At 44.4% G+C, this 21529-nt stretch overlaps 2 protein-coding genes across 2 annotated transcripts; one reads left to right on the forward strand and one right to left on the reverse strand.

Moving 5' to 3' along the window:
- Positions 1-1008: 1008 nt before the first annotated feature.
- LOC133126088 (UBX domain-containing protein 6-like) lies at positions 1009-10193 on the forward strand. Its single transcript, XM_061237912.1, has 11 exons — positions 1009-1194; positions 1709-1863; positions 2398-2459; positions 2658-2786; positions 4238-4335; positions 4776-4851; positions 5250-5334; positions 5834-6062; positions 6845-6975; positions 7235-7383; positions 7869-10193. The coding sequence occupies exons 1-11, from the start codon at positions 1112-1114 to the stop codon at positions 7992-7994; spliced, it is 1323 nt and encodes a 440-aa protein (XP_061093896.1). The 5' UTR covers positions 1009-1111; the 3' UTR covers positions 7995-10193.
- LOC133126055 (semaphorin-4E-like) lies at positions 10162-20560 on the reverse strand. Its single transcript, XM_061237856.1, has 14 exons — positions 20545-20560; positions 19657-19802; positions 19480-19542; positions 18977-19075; positions 18226-18325; positions 17522-17650; positions 15183-15334; positions 14512-14681; positions 13886-14039; positions 12970-13192; positions 12532-12647; positions 11891-12062; positions 11434-11505; positions 10162-11173 (listed from the first exon to the last, which is right to left on the reverse strand). Exons 1-14 carry the CDS (start codon positions 20558-20560, stop codon positions 10575-10577), a joined length of 2211 nt encoding a protein of 736 aa, XP_061093840.1. The 3' UTR covers positions 10162-10574.
- Positions 20561-21529: the final 969 nt, after the last annotated feature.

The following is a 21529-nucleotide window of genomic DNA, read 5'->3' on the forward strand; positions in this document are numbered from 1 at the left end:
CAAATGAAACAGCAAAAAAAATGTAATGGGGTGTTCATTTACATCTGTAAAAATAACATTCATTCACCAAAAAATGTGCTGATATCATTATCATCATTATCTAAACATTTCTAACCGAGAAAGCCTTAATCTCTTTTTTAGTTACCAATCACAGAAAATAACTATATTAGTGCACTCATTATTAGTAAACTAATATAGATATAGATTTTTGTGTTCCTCCCACCATATCTGGAGGCTATGTATGTAGTCAACAGCTTGTAAATTTGATTAGTACCAGGAATCTCTCCAGAACCTATAAAATCTGCCCACATCACACGTGTCCTAGAAAATTTGGCCCGACTGACAGCCAAATTAAAAATATATTTTGTAACTCACTTATTGTGACCAACTTCTAGCTCATGTAATATTTTTGGCACTGTGCCCCTGCCTATCTAAATTAGTTCCTTGCTTTTCAGAAGCCATTCAGAACCCGTCATGTTGTAGACTCCGCTATAAAAAGAGGCTGCGGCTCTCTGTTCCCTTGTCCCTCGATTCTGGAATGCCTTTCCTGGCTGCCTTGTTATTAGTTAATCATTACATCACATTAATGGCATTTGGCAGACGCTCTCATCCAGAGCGACGTACAGTTGATTAGACTAAGCAGGAGACAATCCTCCCCTGGACCAATGCAGGGCTACAGGCTGCCCTATGTAACCTATGCCCTTTGTAATCATGTAATGTAACACCATGTGCTGTGCTGTATTAAAATGTATCTACTTCATTTGCATTTGGTTTGTATGTATGTTTCCCTCTGATACATATAATGCATTCCTCGATTGTTCTTTCTCTTGGTCTAATTCACACTTTAAATAGAAGATACAGTATTTCTTCCCTGGAATGCTATCTGAGCGAGTTCCTGCTATTACACTACCGGACCAGATGGGGTTGCTGTAGTCATGTCTGTTCTGTGTTTGCGCGGTGAAATCTCAATTTCCGGTTCGCTTCCTTATTCCGATTAGAATCCAAATGTAAACACGAGTATCTCACGCTTAGCTGTCAGTTGCAGTCTTCTCTTCCCCTACCTGTCATTTATAACTAGTTTCCGTCTCATTCTTTGCTATAACAAACAGACATGAAGAAGTTCTTTGAGGACATTAAGAAAGACATGAAGTTCAAGTCAGCTGGACCAGGGAAGAAACTAACGGACGATGACAGGTGAACAAACTTTACCAGCAGTTGTTAGCAGCTTAGCTGAAGGTTGCTAGCAGGTTGTTATAGTCCTCGTTGCGGCTGGTTCCTGTCATCGTTGAGGCTGGAACCCTTCAAACCAGGCGCACGCCCTAGTTAGCCATTAGAATATTAAATCACATTGGTTGTTATTCTGTGTGAACTGCAGTTGACTGTTCTACCGCTTAAAGTGTAATTCGTGTGATTTATTGTCAGTTTGTCTGAATTTACAGGGATGATATGTTGATGGTCTATTCTAATCGCCTGTACACAGCTTGTTTCCGCAGTTGTAAGGCTCATGTTTGCGTCAGTGAGTGCATTAAGTAGTTAATGGCGAAGACCGCCGCCAGCGGAATTAACAGCTAAGAATGACCCTAATTAGTGGTCTGCTAATCCATGGACGACCATTAGGATTCATTGGACCACGGGATGTATAGCTAGCACAGTGAATCCAGCAACGGTGTATTTTTTCGAGTGCTATATTGCCTTGTCCTCCGTGTAGCTCTAAGGCTCCCGTGGCGCGAAGCAGCGCCCCTGCCAAGCCCCGCCATGCCCCCACAGACGGAGCGCAGAAAGCCGGGGCGGCAGCCTTGGCCAGGGTCGAGCAGCAGCATCGTCCTCGCCTACAGACGTCGCAGGATTCCATTCGCCTTCAGGGTGAGGAAAAATAGCCTTGCATGGTCGTTACAACACTATATTTGCAACCAAAAGCCTTTAGCTTCAAGTCCTGTTGATGAGTAAATCTTTTATGCCTTTAACAAAGATACTTAACCTGGATTTCCAGTGACCCTCCACTGGACTAAACGGATCTAACGTGTAGAGCATACACATACATACACAAGTGCATTGGATAAGGGTGATTTATGAAGCAGGTAGATAATATCGTGACATCTGTGTGTATGCTAGCCTGACACCATTGTAGGAACAGATTGCACCAGGAGCGCTGCAACTGGCTGGAATGTGATTCACAGTAGTGTATTCTGCTGATATACTCACAATGGGATGCATGGTGCAGATACTGAAAGATTCTGTATTGGTCCTGACAGTGATTAACTACACGTGTGCAGTGAACTGATACACCATACTGCTTGCTATTATTGCACAAAAGTAAATATTGTTTTTTTGAGTAGATAACCTTGTGCCCTTTACACTTGATCTATGAATGTCTCCCTCTCTCTCTCTCTCTCTCAGTGAAGAAGGAGCTTGAGGCAGAAGCTTCAGCATTAGCGTCTGATCAGAAGCTGGCTACAGAGGCAAGGAACTGCTGATGCTGGATAATTAGCCAATTATTAGGCTGTGTTCGAAACCTCATACTAGCGTTCTGCTCGTCCTGAATTTCAGGCTGATTTTCATTGAAATGTAGTATGCTAAGTATGCAAGTTTCAAACACAGCATCTGCCACTCGCTGATCCTAAGCAGAGAAACCCATTGCGATGTCATCCCTGTCATAGGGCTCCAAGGTGCCAGTTAAGGACCCGACCGCTTTCTCAGTTCCGGGAGTGTACTTCACATGTCCTCTCACGGGCGCCACCTTAACAAAGAGCGACAGGGATGTGCATATAAAAGAAGCCATTCTTATGGTAGGTATCCCATAGTCTGGCACAGTGCCCAGGCAGTCACAAGTTTGCCATACGATCTGTGTTGTATGTTTAATGTTTCACATGAGGAATTGTTTCTATTGTTTTCAGTGTATTACCAGCAGTGGAAATAAGTGTAATACTGTACTTCTTTGGTGATCCTCAATTCGTTTTATGTGTCCAATTGTTATCTTGGCAAAGTATTTTTTTAAAGTTGTCAAACACAATAGGAACAAAGTTAATTATGATATATTTGTACCCCTTTTCCATGCTGAGTGAATTCAATGTTGAGCCTTTGCTTACAATAAAAGCCTGGCATTTGCTTACAGTAATTGTTAGATATGACAGGTGCTGAATGTAGGTAGGTGCTGAATAGGGTCATGCCATCAGTTCAACAGAAGGAGGGATATATGCTGTTACAGAACCATGAACTGGAGAAAAATAAGCTAACCTTTCGCTTTTTTGGAGAAAAAGTGTTCTATTTTATCACTTGTGGTGGTTCAGCTAATAAGTGTGATACGTTTTCAGCTTCCGATGCCATTTGTGATGAACATAGTTCATCTAATTATCCATAGCTAACGTTAACATCCACATCTGGATGCTGCTGTAGAGGATAAGAGTAAAGTTGTGACAAAAGGGAATGTCACAGTGTGTTTCCGACACCTTTATTTTGATGGCTTACTAGTCACACTTCTGTTAATGTACAGAAAATCTTCCTGTAGCCTTTTTTCTTTCTGGGCAGATTTGGTGTGACATGAGGTGATGTCAGAACTTATTTCTCTAGCCCCACCCCTTTCTGACACCTGCTTGGATATAGGGAGCTGTTGCCATTATTCGCTCTTGTGCAACTCAACAAGACAGAACAAGAAACCACCTGAAAATTTAAATTTAGGGAGTTTCAGGAACAGTAGAAAAGTGATTAAAACAAAAGTATATAAAACAGAAGTGCCCTTGCATGGTTTCAGTCAAGCTTCCCTGTCCTGTACACTATGAATTCTGGAGATAGCAAACCTAAGCTAAACAGTTACTTGAAATATTTTATCCCTTTTGACACTAGTATAACTGCATTGAAATTGTATATGGAAGCATCTAGTTTCATGTTGGCAAAATGTTCAGTTGAAAATTCTCAGTGATCTGCTGCATTGTTTTAAAAATTTATTTACAAATTAAATCTCAACCCTTTAAGGTGTGGGATCTCAAATATGTGTTCTTAACTATGTTCTTAACTGAACGTTCAGTTCAATTAAGAGTGTTCTTAAGTGAAAATTCTAATGTTGATGTCACAATCACTACTGGAAATTGAAAGCAATGGAGTTCTAGAACACTGACTTGGAATCTTGAAAAAGACATTCAAAAAAAAAAAACAGCCCTTCAAACCATTTAATGATTTAATGAAGTGGCTTTACCCAGGTCTCAGATATAGCGCTGGTTCTAACGCACTGCCTCCCCTGCAGTGTTTTGAAGAGGATCCGGTAGAAGCCTCCATCATGATGATTCACACCTTCAACAAGGACCGAGAGAAAGTCAAGGCTGCTGTGGACATAATCAGCAAGTGAGAGAAATTGAGGGGGCAGTGGGACTGGGGCGGGGGGCGGGGGGGGGAGTCTTTAGAGACACCAGATTATCTGCTCGCTCCGTGTTCTGGAGGTTTTATTTTAGGTATACGGTATACAAATGTGTGATTAAGAATATTCTTATCTGAATATTCTAATGCTGATGTAACAATCACTACTGGTAATCAAAAGCAATGGAGTTCTTAAACACTGAAAGCTACAAAAGCCGTGCAAAGCGAAATGAGACAGTGGTCACACATTTTCATATGAAACATACTTTCATATGAAACAGTAACCCCATACATTTGCGGAACGATGTTGTGCACAGCGATTGCCAGGAATTGATATGACTTCTTGGATCTTTAAGATCTTGAAAATGTATGAAGATTTGAGTGATTTCATACACACACCTGATCCTCCCTTGCTGATTTCTGTTCAGGTACTTGGACAATGTCTATAAGAACCCCACAGAGGAGAAGTACAGGAAGATCAAAGTCAGAAATAAGGTCTTTCAGGTGCGTTTGTGTGCTGAGTGACACATCTGCTACCTGACTGCAAACTGCAAAGTCCTGGTCAGTTTGTGTCCAGGTGATGTGTATTTGGTGCCAACAAAATACGCAATCTTGAAATGAGTCGACACCATCTTACTTCATTGGCAGTTTTTTTTTTTGTCTAATTTAGCAAAAAAGTAAAGGAAACAATCAAGTCTCAATACGAGCGCGAACACACTTATTGAGATTGATTTATCTTTAGATTTTTGAGAGATAACGCCTTCAGGTTTTTCAAGTCCAGTTTTGAACATCTGAAGAATAAGTATAAGATTTAACCCATCTACAGTGGTGCCCCCCCCCCCCCCCCTTCCCATCCTGTCTTGGGCACTTACCTTCACATGACCCCCCCCCTCCTCCCCCAGGAAAAAGTGAACTCTGTGGACGGCTCTCGAGAGTTCCTGCAGGCCCTGGGGTTCGAGAGCACCGCCCTGCCTGTGGAGGGACGGGGTAAGCTACAGCGTCCGGTCACACACCACACTGCCGAGGCAAAGCCGTTATAACCTGAAGGCCAGGCGGTTACCCCATCTGAGCAGTCCCCGTACATGTGCAACAGCCTCAGCACTGAATGTAAAAATACACTGTAAAGATACAAGCCCTGCAAAGCCTAGTTCAGATAAAAGCTTGGGTGGCTGTCTGTCCCTCACATTAACGTGTGCACGCACACACTAACAAAAACACTGTCTCTCTCACACACAAACACACACACACCCACCAAAACTTATGTAACATGCATTAACCACAGCGTCAAGCATGCACTGTGAAACAATTGAAGTGTAACAGGTGAAAGTAGCAAAAATGTTTTATCATTTGAGTTGAGTTATGACAATCACTGAAACAACGACTGCCTGGTGTACTATAATGCCAGGTGTATTACAGTCAGATGTAGTTCAGATAAAAGCTTGAGTGAAACTCCTAACCCCCTACGCCCCTGCCCCCCCTCTCCCAGAGGACCCAGAGGACCCAGAGGAGTTCCTGGTGCTGGCCGAGCAGGACCCCGAGCAGCTGGAGCAGCTGAAGGAGAGGCAGGGCAGGCTGCTGAGCGGAGAGCCAATCAGGGCTAAGCTGGACAGACGGACACAGGCCTTCCGCCCCTCCCCTAAAGCCACATGCTTTGAGCTGCCCCCCGACTTCTACAACCGCACAGCGGAGGAACTGAAGAGGGAGCAGCAGCTCAGGTACGCTGGCTTTTACTGTACTCCGTCCCTTTAAGGTGTGAGGTCACAATGTGTGATTACAATGTTCTTAACCGGACATTCTTAACTGAACATAACTTGTGTTCATTCTCAACTGAACATTCTAATGCTGATGTCACAGTCACTACTGGTAATGGAACGCAATTCTAGAGTTCTAGAGCACTGACTTGATTCTAGAACTTTATTCAGGCACCTGGCAGACTCTCTTATATAGAGCAGATTGCAGGTAAGGGTATATAAGGCTTAACGAACATTGCTAGATCTATAAAATCATAATACAAGAATGAACTCTATTTTATTTTTAATATCTAAACAACAGAGTCAAGCAAGTTAACGTGTCAAGCCTGTAGTTATGTGTAATGCCATGTCATAGCGAAGGGATTGTAGGCCACAGGGACAAGGCGTTCTGATAAAAGTGTGTATTTATAGTTTATGGCTGAAGATTTAGTCTCAGTGGTTAACCATAATTGAAATTGTGTGTCATTTTCAAATGACATGTCAGTGTTGAGACTACAGCAGCCTGGTGTGAATTAATGCGAGAGAGTTAAGACTGCAGTAAAGTGTGAGTGAAGAGGGTCGCCAAGTTTGATCCCTGGTGTAGCCACGATAAGAGCCACACAGCTATTGGGCCCTTGAGCAAGGCCCTTAACCTCACGTTGTTCTCCTGCTTAGTTGAATCAACTGTAAGTCACTTTGGATAAAAGCACCACCTAAATAACATGTAATGTACAAGTAATGATGGGACAGGACTGGCTCCATTGCAGGACGGAGGGGGTGGAGAGGAGTGCGATGCTGAGGACGAAAGCTATGCGTGAGCGGGACGAGCAGAAAGAGAGGAAGAAGTACAACTACACCCTGCTGAGAGTCCGACTGCCTGAGGGAACACTACTGCAGGGTGTGTGTCTCTCTAACACACACACACACACACACACACACACACTACACACACGCACACTCTACACCCACACACACACACACACACACTACACACACGCACACTCTACACCCACACACACACACCCACACACACACACACACTGCACACTGCACACTCACACACACGCTACACCCTGCGATGCCTGACCCTACTACAGGGTGTGTGTCAAGCCCTCCATCATATGTCCCCATACCCTCACACGAGCTCTCCCCTGCAGGCACGTTCCTGGCACGGGAGAGGGTGTCGGCGTTGTACCAGTTTGTGCGGGAGGCCCTGGCAGACGACTGGCAGCCCTTTGAGCTGGTGGCTCCGGGGGGGCAGAAACTGAAGGAGGACGAGGAGGTGGCGCTGAACGAGTGCGGCCTGGTGAGTCCTGCGCCCTACCGTGAGGAAATGTCCCCTGTGCGGGGAAATGTCCCCCCTGTGGGGAAATGTCCCCCGTGCGGGGAAATGTCCCCCGTGTGGGGAAATGTGCCCCGTGTGAGGAAATGTGCCCCGTGTGAGGAAATGTGCCCCGTGTGGGGAAATGTGCCCCGTGTGGGGAAATTTGCCACCCCTGGATCCGACATGTCGGCCTTCAGTCCAGGAGGGCCACAGTGTCTGCATATTTTTGGAGAATTTCAGCACTTGCTGCAATTCATCTGAATCAATGCTTGGCTAAAGACTTTGCACACAACATTTCAAGGTTTAAACTGGCTGCTGATTGAAAGGAAATCACAAGAACCTGGCTCTCTATGACTAGAGTTTAACCAGGCTCACGCTCTCCCCCTCTCTCCCTCCCTCTCTCTCTCCCCCCATCTCCCCCTATCTCCCTCCCTCTCCTGCTTTCCCTCCCCCTCTCTCTCTCTCAGGTGCCGATGGCTGTCGTCACCTTCTCCTGGGACGCTGCGGTTCAGGCTGACATTGCCGCTGCCGGGGGACAGAGGCCCCAGCTGCTGAAGCCGGAACTGCAGGAGAGCATCAAGACCCTGAGCTGAGCAGCCTGCACCTGCGCCCTTCCCCTCCCCACGCCTCTCCTCCTCTCTTCTCCCCCCCCCCTTTCTCCCCACCCCCTTCACCCCTCAGCTCAGAAACGCAGGCAGAGGAGAGTGGCGCTGCGCTGTGAATGGCTGGAGCAGTTTGTGAACTTTGACCCCTGTGTGGCCGCAGGGTGGGGTGTTCTGGTTCAGTCCAGGACTCTCATCAGCACGGTGAATGCAGGACTTCAGCTCTGCCCAGTTAACACCTCACAGGCGTCTCGCACGGCCCAGATCAGGGCGACACAGCTACAGAAAAACACTACACTACCGCTATGCCAGCTCTGCTGCCTCTGTAAGAAAGGAGACTGATTGGAGAAAAGTGGGGTTGGGTGTGTGGGAGGGATTGTGGGTAATGCACATTTGTGTGGTTGTATACGTGTTCTATTTCTCAGAGCGATGCACAAACACAACCCCCCCTCCTACAGTATGTGACCTGCTTGTTGGCTGGGTTGAATTTATAGCTTGTATACTGAGCATGAGGAGCTAACAGGGGGAATTTGCCAGTTAAGTTACCTTTTTATTTAACGCATCGCTAAATATTATATTAATGTATTACCCATTTAGCACTTTTGGCTCTCCTGCACTGCTGCTGGGGTAAGCGGTTAACCACAGCTTACTAACTCCCAGCTAACAAACACACAGCTAACCAATGCTTCACACAGCTAACCAACACACTACTAACCAATGCTTCACACAGCTAACCAACACACTACTAACCAATGCTTCACACTGCTAGCCAGCAGTTCATACAGCTAACCACTGGTTCACACAGCTAGCCGACAGTTCATACAGCTAACCGACAGTTCATACAGCTAACCACTGGTTCACACAGCTAGCCGACAGTTCATACAGCTAACCGACAGTTCATACAGCTAACCGACAGTTCATACAGCTAGCCAACGGTTCACACAGATAACTGACAGTTCACACAGCTAGCCGGCAGTTCACACAGCTAGCTGACAGTTCACACAGCTGATCAATGGATCACACAGCTAGCCGACAGCTCACACAGCTAGCCGGCAGTTCACACAGCTAGCCGACAGTTGACACAGCTAGCCGACAGTTGACACAGCTAGCCGACAGTTGACACAGCTAGCCGACAGTTGACACAGCTAGCCGACAGTTGACACAGCTAGCCGACAGTTCACACAGCTGATCAATGGTTCACACCGCTAGCCAACAGTTCTACAAAGCCAAAGTTAAAAAAAAATTTTTACTCATCAATATGACTTCAGTAGATGCTTTCTTCAACATCCTTGTAAATCATATGTTTTAGGTTGTGCTCAAAGACTCAAAGACGAATTGGAACAAATTTACTTGAGATTAAATTTTACATTTTCCATCTTCACATTTTTGACCTTTTTTCAATACCGACATGGAATCTGTTAATTTATAAATATAAGGAAAGACATGTAGATCTGGCTTAGTCTAACCTATGGAAGTACATACCCAGAGCACACAAGCACTGAGGCAGTATTTGTGTAGTGGTGACAGATGATTGGTGGAGCTGTGGAACAGAGGAATGCCCCGTTGAACTAAAGTCAGAACAATAACCTACCTCCTCATTGGACAGTATAACATGCCCAGCACAGTGCAGGGCCAATCGGAGAAGAGTTTCCACCCTTTCAAACCAACATTTTACATTAAAGCAGTTGATTACACAGCTAACTGTGACCTGGGGCCTGTTCCACAAAGCAGGGTTACTGGATAACTGCACAGAGTAATAAAGCTATTTTTACTTCAGTCCATGCTCCAGATTTGGGCAGGGTCTGGGTTTTACTCAGTTTTCCGGCCAACGCAGTAATCCTGCTTTGTGGTACAGGCCCCAGGTCAAAGGTCAATGGTCAAAGGGTTGCCTCAGTGGCCAATGGTCATAACTTTATTTCCGCCACACATTTCTGTAATGAAAAGGACCGCTCCTCAGACTGCACTGTCCACCATTTTCATTTGTAAGAGTTGGAATCTGTACTTGAGTTTGGAGTAGGTTAAGATGCAAAGATGTGCATTAATTTCAGCTAAATTTTTTAAATTTCTGTCGTTTAGACAATAACTGCTTTGTCTAGAGGTACTGTATGATGTTCTGTTATTTCTGTTTTGTGGTTGTTGTCCATAGCTTTTTAACCAGATGATGTAATAAAGAGAATGCATATAAACAAAGTCTGCTGTCGTTTAAAACGGGGTGTACCGGAAAGTCTTTATCAACACTTCATTTTGCTGTAGATTTTTCTTACATAGTTTTTAAGTTTTATTAATTCACATTAAGATACTACATGTTCATGAGGTTTGCTAGGCTGACCAACCATGGATTCTGTGAACTATCTTTTCATGGTTTACCTACATGTAAAGTCTGATCCTGAAACCATTTGGCAAGATTTACAGCAGAACACTGAGGTTTATTTTACTTCATTATACTTATCTTCTTAATTAAAGGCAGGACACACACCTGCTGACATCTTTTATTTGTATATACTTATTATTCCCTTTCTTCAACTGAAAATTTCAACTGTGATATTTTCTGTTCTATTTTGTCAGTGAAGGCTACTCTGGAAGAGTCATAATGACAGGGTTTCCTGAGAGGAACATGTGGCTTGGCAGTCTTGCTGGGGGACAGTTAATATTGAGAGGCTGTACTTGAGTAACTTTGGGCCTATAACACCTCACAGCCTCACAGCACGCAGTCAAAGGGAGGTGGCCTTGGCACACATTAAAGACGAACAGGGTAGCCAATAGGAACGACAGCATGGCCACCGACACCTGTAAGCCAATCAGGCCAGGCCCTGCGGGCGGGGCATCTGTCGGTGGGACCTCTGTGGGTGGTGCGTTTGTGGGCGGGGTCTCGGTGGGAAGGGCGTCTGTGGAGGGTAACGGCCGTTCTCCCGGCTGGTACACCGCCACAGTTCTGGTGTGCCGGTTCCCTCCGACCCGCTCCACGGACTGGCAGGTGTACTGGCCGGAGTCGCCCTCAGAGGCGTCGCGGATCAGCAGGCCCTCGCGGTACAGGAAGTACTTCCCGTCGGAGGGGTCCAGCGGCTGGCCGTCATAGAGCCAGCGCACCTGGGCCAGGTTGGAGTCGGGCCGGCACTGCAGGAGGATGTTGTTCCCTGGGATTAGCGTGTAGCTCTGGGGCTCCACACTCTCTGCAATGCAAAGATATGGAGTAAACGCAGGGCACTGCCTTTTAATATACTGTACATAGTATCTGTATAATCACACATTGTTCATGCATCATTATACACCTTTAACCTACAGTTTACAATTAATAATGCTGTTCATGCACTGGTAGTAGCATGATAAAAAGAAAAAAATAAGAGATGGAATTTATTCCTGAACCAAATTACATTGATTTTAGGGTATAAAACCTGATGCATGTTGTGTTGTAATTTGCATGTCAGCATACCCAAGCTTGGACAGGTGGAGATGTCTGCATCTTTCAAACTCTGAATCAGGTTCCTGAAAGACAAGTGAGTCGCTCACACAACCTCATAAATGACACTGCATTTCGTTCCAATGACCACAGCCTCTGGCATTGACTGTTAGCCCACAATCACAAAATGTTACACTTTATACACTACCAATAACAACTAACTTTGAATGGATATAGTTTTCATTAGCTATGAAAAATGGAATTGAAGATGTAATTATCAAACCTGCATTAAATATGTAATTGCTTTGGATTCAAATACTTTTCTCTGCTTGATTGAGCTTGTCTGGGTCAATTGAGCCAACCAGGAGCACCAGAAGGTGAGTATTTCATAGGTTCCATACACCAGTAAAGCATAGAAAAAGTATTTGAATCCAAAACAATTCAGTATTTGACCCTGGTAATTACACAGTATGTTCAGCCTGTGCAGGGCACCTGTCTGAGGCGGAGTCCAGGCTGGACACAGCAGCACAGAGAGCTGCAGTAGCATCCCAGGCGCAGTAGGGGTCTCTGGCGAGCACGCAGTCCTGGCAGGAGCTGTAGCGGCCGCACTCGCTCAACGCCATCTGCACCACGGCGGTCTCTGATCCCGCGTACAGCTGGCCCTGAAGCAACAACGACACGCAGAAAATCCCGTGGGGGAGTTCTGTTACATGTTGCATAATACAGTGAACTGCCTTTAGCCTGGGTTTTCAACAGGGGGGGGTCTAACACATGGGGGTCCATGAAGGCACTGTAGGGGTTCCCTGGCTAAACTTGATATGCAATGACTATTGATTTGGGAAAATATTTCTGAACTGAACTTATGACAGAAAAGATTGAAAACGCCTGACCGATCTGGTCCTCTCATTGAAATCCATTTTTCAGCCAAGAAATAGTAATTCTGCCTGATCAATATAAGTAGTATTTGGTGGGGGGTTTGGGGGAAGACAACTCCCACTTATCAACAATAAATATGACTGGACATATGGGTCTTGCTCTTGCAAGAGATTAGCCCTACCCCCTCTTCATTACTAATTTAACTGCTAAAAATACTCAAAATAAAGGGTAGATTTTGAGTTGATTTGTTGTTACCGTCACGCTAGAAAGCCAGAGGGTTTTGATTGGCTCTGGTACAGGAAGCAGCTGCACCTCTTCAATGATAAACATCTCGCCATCATAGTTCACAGCTTTCTGCACAAACCCGTTCTCTGTGGATGAACCAGCAGATACACTGTCACCGCATTCATGATTCAGATGCTGATATCATTTGAAAACAAAGTTCAACCAACCAAAGCAAAACAATTTTTTTAGAATGCTGGCAAATATATATATATATATATATATATATTGTGTAACATTTGGATATTTTCCAAGCTTTGTGCTTTATCAGGGCTGTTCTTGGAGATCTACCATCCTGCGGGTTTTCACTCCAACCCTAACAAAGCACACCTCATTCAAAAGCATCACTGCCTGGTGTGATGGACCAGAACACAGGTCCATCACATGTCCGAGCATTCTGGGATAGCGCACCTGTGCCGATGAACATGACGTCATGGCTGAGCCCATCCAGTGCCGTCACGCGGTCCACAACGATTCGGGTGAAGAGCGGGCCCCTCTTCAGGAGCCGGGGCCCCCCGTTCAGGGGCCTCACAGCCTCGTCCATGATGGGATGGTCCCTCACAAACTGCAGGGTCTTATCTGGCAGATCCATGGAACTCTGAATGCCCTGCTCCCTGGCTGCATCAGTAATACCCTGAACCGCAGGCCAAAGCACACAAACACACTCACTCACTTAACCTTCAAGTTCTCAAGGTTCATTTACATGAAACTGAAATGAAGCTGTCTGCCAGGCCTGGGCTCCATTCCAATTCAAGTCAGTCAGCTCAGGAAGTTGACTGTGACTGAATCCTCAAAGAACATAATTCATGGTTTGACAGTTATTGAAATCCCTGGTGTAAAATCCAGCTATGACCAGCTTGAAATTACCAGCTATTTGAAAACATAGCTTGAGCTGGTCTGACCATGTTGAATATGGAGCTGGTCTGAACCGGTCAACCAGCTACCAGCTGTTTCAAAACCTAGCTTGAGCTGTTTTTTTCAGCAGGGACCGAACCCTGTCAGCTGGTAATATATTTGATCTTTTTTTGTAATTAAAATCATTCTGGAATTACATATATGAATGTGCACACATTTTCTGTGTCCAGTGCTTGTTCTCTGTCAACTGAACACTTCCACAGCACAGCCCAGTTCAGGCCGAAGATTCGCGGAGTGACAAAACCGCTTTAGAGCAGCTGCAGCAGTGTGAACTACCCCTCTCAGAACGTCTGATGCCCACGCTTGCTGTTGCGGGCGATCACACTTGGGTGATCACAGGTGGTGAGTTTTAGTTGCAGCTCGTCATGTGTGGAATCACTGGTCTGAGCTGGGCTTACGGGCGATGACTCACTGCTCCGGGTCGGGGGTCAGGTATCTGTCCATAATGTGTGGCCCATTTCACAGGTGAGGTGTCTTTGATTGGTGCCTTGTAATGTCCTTCAGAGAACACGTCTCGCATGGCGGCTGTGCTGTACGCACACACCACTGACAGGTCCGAAGAACCCCTGCCACACAAGAAGAAGGACCCCAGATATTAACAGGCTTATGTTCCTGACCCTCAGGGGGCCACCAAGATTTTCTTCATGGGGTGGCTTGGGGTGGGGGGTGGCTGGTTTCACAAACTCAGTAAGGGCGGGGGCACAATATCGCTAACAGATATTAAGATATTAAATCAATAATAATGCACTATTTTAGGTGGAAAAATAGTGGTGGCACATGGGATGGCCAATCAAATTCCAGAGGTGGCCATTCCTCCTCTCCAATCAAGGACAAATTTTGACGTGGAGCACCAGGTGAGTGAAATGCAATTCAGAAATGGCCAGTCAGTGACAAACAATCAATGAACTATTTGGCACAAAGGAAAACCAGGCATTACTACAAACTTTCAGTGCCAGCTACGAATGCAATGGTGAGAACAACCTACATAAAGCTCTCACATCTCCTTCACGGACATGAAGACAGGCAGGGATAACTCACTGTGAGGTGAACACAGCGTAGAAGACACTTTTTCTCCAGTCACTCTGCTGCAGCAGGAAGACATTTTGGATGAGGTAGGGCAGGCTGGGTTCCGGGCCGGGGCAGTCCAGACGGGCCTTCAGGAATGTCGTCCATTTCTTGCTCAGCATTCGATGTCCACCCACGTCCCCCTTGCACATAATCAGGGTTTTCCAAAACTAAAACCTTTGACAGTAGATTTTCTGGAATGTTTTTCTCCACTGCTTTAAATGGCCAGGCGTGATTGTTACATAAGCATTGGAATGTTCAGTTAAGAACATACTAATCACATACTTCGTGATCTTAGAACCTTAATCACACTTTGAAGAGTAGGTTTCCTGGAATGTTTATTCAAAATTCCAAGTCAGTGTTTTAGACTCCATTGATTTCAATTGGGAGGAGTGATTGTTACATCAGCATTAGAATGTTCAGTTAAGATCTAATCACGTGTGTGATCTTACAACTTAAAGGGTTAAGGGGTTTATTGTCTTACCCCTAGGCTGCCATTAACCCTGGGCAAACTGTAGTCCTGACCACATACATTGGCTATACCTTTAGCGGAGGAGCCTTGGGAGCGGATCGCTGCAATATTTATCAACTGCACTGGGTATGAGCGTAACTGGATCGCAAGCCTCTCTGCAGCTGGGGGTTACCTTGCAGACACGGGCGACACGTGACACCATGAACTCATCGGGAAAGTCGTACTCCACGGCGTTCTCGTTGAAGAACGTGTAGACCTTGTCGTCATCCCCCTCCGAACTGCCTTCGCTCTCCCGAACCACGTCCATGTGCACAAAGACGGGCTCTGAAATCAGACACCAACGTGCTCAAATTTTAAAACATGCCTTGCCCCCCTCCCTCCCCAATTTCGCAACTCGCCCATCCCACAGTTGGAAATGTCATCGAACCCAGTTGACCACAACCGCTGTTGAGCAATAAGGCCGGTCATAGCCTTCCAACCCTCCTGATTTAAACAACATCAGCACATTAAGAATTCCGTGCAAGATGAGGCCCATTCTTATTTACTAAAAGGGCAGATTCACAAAATAGTGCAAAAAGTATTGCCACTTAGAACTGGAACTTGGAACATCTTCCCAAAATCATGGCCATAAATGTTGTGTGGCTCATACTTTTACTGTCTACTATATACCTATATACCTATATATATATATATACAGTGCATCCGGAATGTATTCACAGCGCTTCACTTTTCCCACATTTTGTTATGTTACAGCCTTATTCCAAAATGGAATAAATTCATTTTTTCCCTCAAAATGTTACACACAACACCCCATAATGACAAGATGAAAGAAGTTTTTTTTAATTTTTGCAAATTTATTAAAAATAAAAAACTAAGAAATCACATGTACATAAGTATTCACAGCCTTTGTTCAATACTTTGTTGATGCACCTTTGGCAGCAATTACAGCCTCAAGTCTTTTTGAATATGATGCCACAAGCTTGGCACACCTATCTTTGGGCAGTTTCACCCATTCCTCTTTGCAGCACCTCTCAAGCTCAAGCTCCTCATCAGGTTGGATGGGGAGCGTCGGTGCACAGCCATTTTCAGATCTCTCCAGAGATGTTCAATCGGATTCAAGTCTGGGCTCTGCTCTCAAGGACATTCACAGAGTTGTCCTGAAGCCACTCCTTTGATATCTTGGCTGTGTGCTTAGGGTCGTTGTCCTGCTGAAAGATGAACCGTCGCCCCAGTCTGAGGTCAAGAGTGCTCTGGAGGAGGTTTTCATCCAAGATGTCTCTGTACATTGCTGCATTCATCTTTTCCTCAATCCTGACTAGTCTCCCAGTTCCTGCCACTGAAAAACACCCCCACAGCATGATGCTGCCACCACCATGCTTCACTGTAGGGATGGTATTGGCCAGGTGATGAGTGGTTTCCTCCAAACATGACGCCTGGCATTCACGCCAAAGAGTTCAATCTTTGTCTCATCAGACCAGAGAATTTTGTTTCTCATGGTCTGAGAGTCCTTCAGGTGCTTTTTGGCAAACTCCAGGCGGGCTGCCATGTGCCTTTTACTAAGGAGTGGCTTCCGTCTGGCCACTCCATCATACAGGCCTGATTGGTGGATTGCTGCAGAGATGGTTGTCCTTCTGGAAGGTTCTCCTCTCTCCACAGAGGAACACTGGAGCTTGGACAGAGTGACCATCGGGTTCTTGGTCACCTCCCTGACTAAGGCCCTTCTTCCCCGATTGCTCAGTTTAGACGGGCGGCCAGCTCTAGGAAGAGTCCTGGTAGTTCCGAACTTCTTCCATTTACGGATGATGGAGGCCACTGTGCTCATTGGGACCTTCAAAGCAGCAGAAATGTTCCTGTACCCTTCCCCAGATTTGTGCCTCAAAGACAATCCTGTCCCGGAGGTCTACAGACAATTCCTTTGACTTCATGCTTGGTTTGTGCTCCGACATGCACTGTCAACTGTGGGACCTTATATAGACAGGTGTGTGCCTTTCCAAATCATGTCCAATCAACTGAATTTACCACAGGTGGACTCCAATTAAGCTGTAGAAACATCTCAAGGTTGATCAGTGGAAACAGGATGTACCTGAGCTCAATTTTGAGCTTCATGGGAAAGGCTGTGAATACTTATGTACATGTGATTTCTTAGTTTTTCATTTTTAATAAATTTGCAAAAATTTCAAAAAAACTTCTTTCATGTTGTCATTATGGGGTGTTGTGTGTAGAATTTTGAGGGAAAAAATGAATTTATTCAATTTTGGAATAAGGCTGTAACATAACAAAATGTGGGAAAAGTGAAGCGCTGTGAATACTTTCCGGATGCACTGTATATATATATACCTTGTATATATTCTACAATAATAGTACAAAAATAATTCATAATCTATTGAATACTCTAAGGTCACATTATCATTGCAAATGAAGATGAAGATCATCAAAATCAATAACTGAATATGTAAAATCATTCTATATTCTCATCAGTTTGTGTAGAGAGGATGAGAGAGATGTTCTCACCGTTGAGAGTGTACATGGAGTCATAAGTGCGCAGCGTCGGCTTGGTGGACAGCGTGCGCAGGGGTGTCCGCGTTAAAGCCAGATCAAAACCCATGAAATTAGCGGCCGTGACAGAGTACAGGTCCCCGTCTGAAACAGAGCGATTACAGCCGGCTCAGACCTGGCAACCGAAACGTACTCAAGTCATGTCAGCACTCTCAGAAGGTCATGTAATACAAGACCGGTCTGTTGATGTTGGGACTGCACCAAACCCCCAGGAAAAACACACACTTGAAACTTTTAAATCCTTAGATAAACATCTAATCTGTCCAGCAGAGTCCTGAGACTTGTTGAGGACATACTGTACTAACAAACACACACAGTCATATTTAAGAAGAATTGTGTTCTTAATATGGGGGTGAACAGGTGATACTTTTGAAACTGTCGGTGATATGATGGATTTTTACTGGTCTATGGAATTATAGTACTTCAAATAATTGCTTGTCCCGGGTCTGGTCTGTACACCAAGCTATGTAATGTCATACAGGCTTCAACCATGTATTCTAGAAAATACACTTCTCACACTATCCTGCCCTTCCCAAATACTGTGCCCCTACCAAAATAGAAATGGCTGCCTCCAGGTTTTTCATCTCCCCAGAAACCCAGTTTACTTCAGCTCTTTCTGTTACACATGGAAGGGATTATGAAACGGGAAAGACAAATACCAAGCACCAGGGAGGAGTGTCTCTGGAAGGGGTCGAAGGGACATTTCCCCTTTCCTCTGTCCCATCTTTCATCAAGTCTCAGTTCTCCTTCAGAGTATGTCTGTTCAAAAACCAAAAATTCACCTATCAGATGGCACATACTGTATATAAGCCAATTAATCCAAACGCCACACTGGACCTGTCAAAATGGCAGTAAAAAATACATTAAATTAATTTTCAGAAATAGACACATAACGAACAACATTGAGATATGATGCGTTCAGATAATGTATTTCTTAATGGTTACTGTGAGGGGTTTATCCTGATTAGAGTGGTCTCCCCCCATCCACAGGGCAGGAGGGGTCACTGAATGCTTTGATGGGGGTGAAGATTATGTGACTCATATGCTATGGCCTTCTAAATCACCAGATCGCAATCAATTGAACACCTATGGGAGATTTTGGACTGACGTGTTGGACAATGTTCTCCACCACCAGAATCAAAACGCCAATATATATATATATATATATATAAATATATATTTTTTTTCCCCCCATCTCTCCGGTAGAGTTCCACAGACCTCTATGCCAAGCACCCAGAAGCTGTTCTGGTGGCCTGTGGTAGCGCAAAACCTTACCAAGACTCTATGTTGGTTTTTCCTATAATTTGTCACCCGTCTGTATCTAAAGGATAAACCATTCATTCACCTGTCCAGAAAAGCATCAACAGTCCCCTGCAGGTGAATGGTGCATGAGCACTGATGAACACTCACCATGTAAGCACAGGTGGGGCTGAACGCGTTGGTTCCACACACATACATTCTGTCATCATCTGCCTTCTGCAGGACCCGGATGTAGTTTCTGCAGTCAGTCTAGAACAAAACCAGGTGGAGACACGTCAACCCTCAGTTTATGAAATAAGCAAACATCGTCCTCACAGCCCTCAATACGAAAGTTAATTTAAAATAAGGACCCCTTAATTTCATCCCTGGGTAGGAACCCCTTAATTATGACAATTAAGGTGTATTTCAGGCGCTGCCATTACAATGTTTACCTAAATGTTTTACACATTTTGATGAGTATTTAGCTAAATATGTATTTAGGTGATGCTTCCATCTTTGAAAATAATATGAAACAACGTTAACTTATTACCTCAGCAGTGACACAAGGTTGTGGCTTGGGTATGTGACAGCGCAGTTATAGAGAAAGTTAGGGCTAGACTTTTCAGAGGGACAACCGACCTCCCCCATATGTCATACACACTGTACCTTCGTACCTCATAGTGCTTTCCTTTGTACGAGCACTGTGTCCGTTCGTCCACCGCGACACTCCAGGGAAGCTGCAGCGAAAAACGCTTAAGTTAACCCGACGGAGCACCGGGAGTTCGGCTGAATTACAACGCGGACTGAACGCAGAAACGGTAGATACGCGTTCCGCACAGCGCTCCGCTCACCTCCGCCCTCTTCCGGGAAATATCGTTCATGTCCAGGGCGTAGACGGCATCCCGAGCCCCCAGGAACAGCACACCCAAGTCCTCCCGCAGCAGGAACGTAGTGTAATTATAGACCCCCTCCGCTCTGAACAGCGCTAGAGTAACATCTAACAGCAAAAAAGAACGCTCTCATACATAGGTTACTCTTATTTTCCTTCAATTCAGTCAGTTCAGGATATGCTGAAAAACTGAAATTAAATTTATTAACAGAAAAATACCTTTCAATAATATGGGCCCTTTTCAAATTCACGCATTGAATTTCAACTAATTTCTCAAATTGAATAACCTAAAATGGAATTTGACCCTAGTTGGAACAGTCACCCATCCCCATCTATTACATTAAATATGGTCCAAACTCAATGTAAGGGCACCCCACAAAAGCAATTTTGCTTTACAACACAGTAGCGAAGTATAGTATTCTTAGGAACACTTTCACGGTTTTGTTTCTTTTCTTTTTTGTTACATTTTTAAACTTTTCCATTTGTGTAAGATTGGCCCTTGCACATTTATCACTGTTCTTGTGATGATTATTTATTGCATAATATTTGCTTTGGATTCAGATACTTTTCTGCATTTAACTAATCTTGCCTGGTGTATTGGAACAAATGAAATGAACCCAAAAGCATACATCCCAGCCACCTGCCCCCCCTTGCAGGATTAAAAGCACCAGGCAAGATCAATGGAGCACAGAAAAAATATACATTTAAAAAAATAAAATAAAAATACTACTTGAACCCCTGTCTGCATCCAACACATAAACAGGCACAGGCAATGTTTGAAACTGCATACCATGTAGTACAATTTAGTACGAGTAGTACAGTAGTATGCCAGTAGTATGCAGTCTCGTACACAGGCAGAGACACATTTTTCAAAGGGGAATACATCTTTGTTTGGAGGGGGGGGGGGGGGTGACTCTTACCTTGATGTGAAACACTTATCCGTGGGATGGTACTACCCCCGGCCAGAACGGGGAAAAGCAGAGAGAGGAGCCACAACCCTTCACTCAAAGTCATGCTTCATTGTCGACGTTTGAGTAAAGTCCTATATTCACAGTCCCAAACAAAGAACCAGACAGGAGGTTCAGGACTGTCCAACTCGAAGCTTACAGGCTCATTATCTGCGTCCGAATAATTGCTAATGTACGCACCAACACAATACTGCCCCCATGGAAGACTACTTAGTCATATAATGGCAATCTCTTGTCTCTAAATTTCTCCATTGAGCAGAGATTATAAACACTTTCACAATGCTGCTGCCAGTAAAGTAACATTGTGGGAGCATTCTGTGTTGGAGTACATTCTTATATGTTATCCATGTATAAGGGTGGATTTTTTTTTACTGATGCAATTCAGGTTAAGCACCTTGTGCAAGGATACAAAGGCAGCTGTGAATCAAATCCAAAACCTTTCAAGTTATTACAAGACCAGTTCCCTCACCATTAATACACTAAATGGCTGCCTCTATTGTTGGACAAATCTATATTTTTCAGAGTGAATCAGATGGTAAGAACAAACCAAAAAACCTCTGTGATATTTGTGAAAATTAAAATTTGTTCAAATTAAAATTAATAATGAACATAATTTCAGTGTGTGCCCTTAATTTCTGTTTTCTTTTTTTGTCTGCCAATTTGACAGTGTGCATCTGCATTTTTTGGGATTTGATATAGACTCTTATTTGATATAAACTCTTATATCAACTATTTAACAACAGGCTTAATACCAATACATTTCTTTTGCAGTTGCTTAATATAATTAAGATGCTTAATCTAAGCTTAATTCATGACAGTCTTATAACAATATTTGACAAGACTATTTGAATGAATGGGTCAAGAGAA

This window comes from Conger conger, chromosome 4, assembly GCF_963514075.1.
Source record: "Conger conger chromosome 4, fConCon1.1, whole genome shotgun sequence".
Classification (NCBI taxonomy): Eukaryota; Metazoa; Chordata; class Actinopteri; order Anguilliformes; family Congridae; genus Conger; species Conger conger.

Bases quoted from the DNA above. Each gene is read 5' to 3' on its own strand.
- LOC133126088 (XM_061237912.1), top strand. From the start codon at position 1,112: ATGAAGAAGTTCTTTGAGGACATTAAGAAAGACATGAAGTTCAAGTCA. The intron at 2,460-2,657 runs GCAAGGAACTGC...TCCCTGTCATAG, and splicing joins ATCAGAAGCTGGCTACAGAG to GGCTCCAAGGTGCCAGTTAA. The intron at 5,335-5,833 runs GTAAGCTACAGC...CCCCTCTCCCAG, and splicing joins CCTGCCTGTGGAGGGACGGG to AGGACCCAGAGGACCCAGAG.
- LOC133126055 (XM_061237856.1), bottom strand. The intron at 14,040-14,511 runs GTGAGTTATCCC...CTTGTGTGGCAG, and splicing joins TACGCTGTGTTCACCTCACA to GGGTTCTTCGGACCTGTCAG. The intron at 11,174-11,433 runs GTATGCTGACAT...TTTGCATTGCAG, and splicing joins CTCCACCTGTCCAAGCTTGG to AGAGTGTGGAGCCCCAGAGC.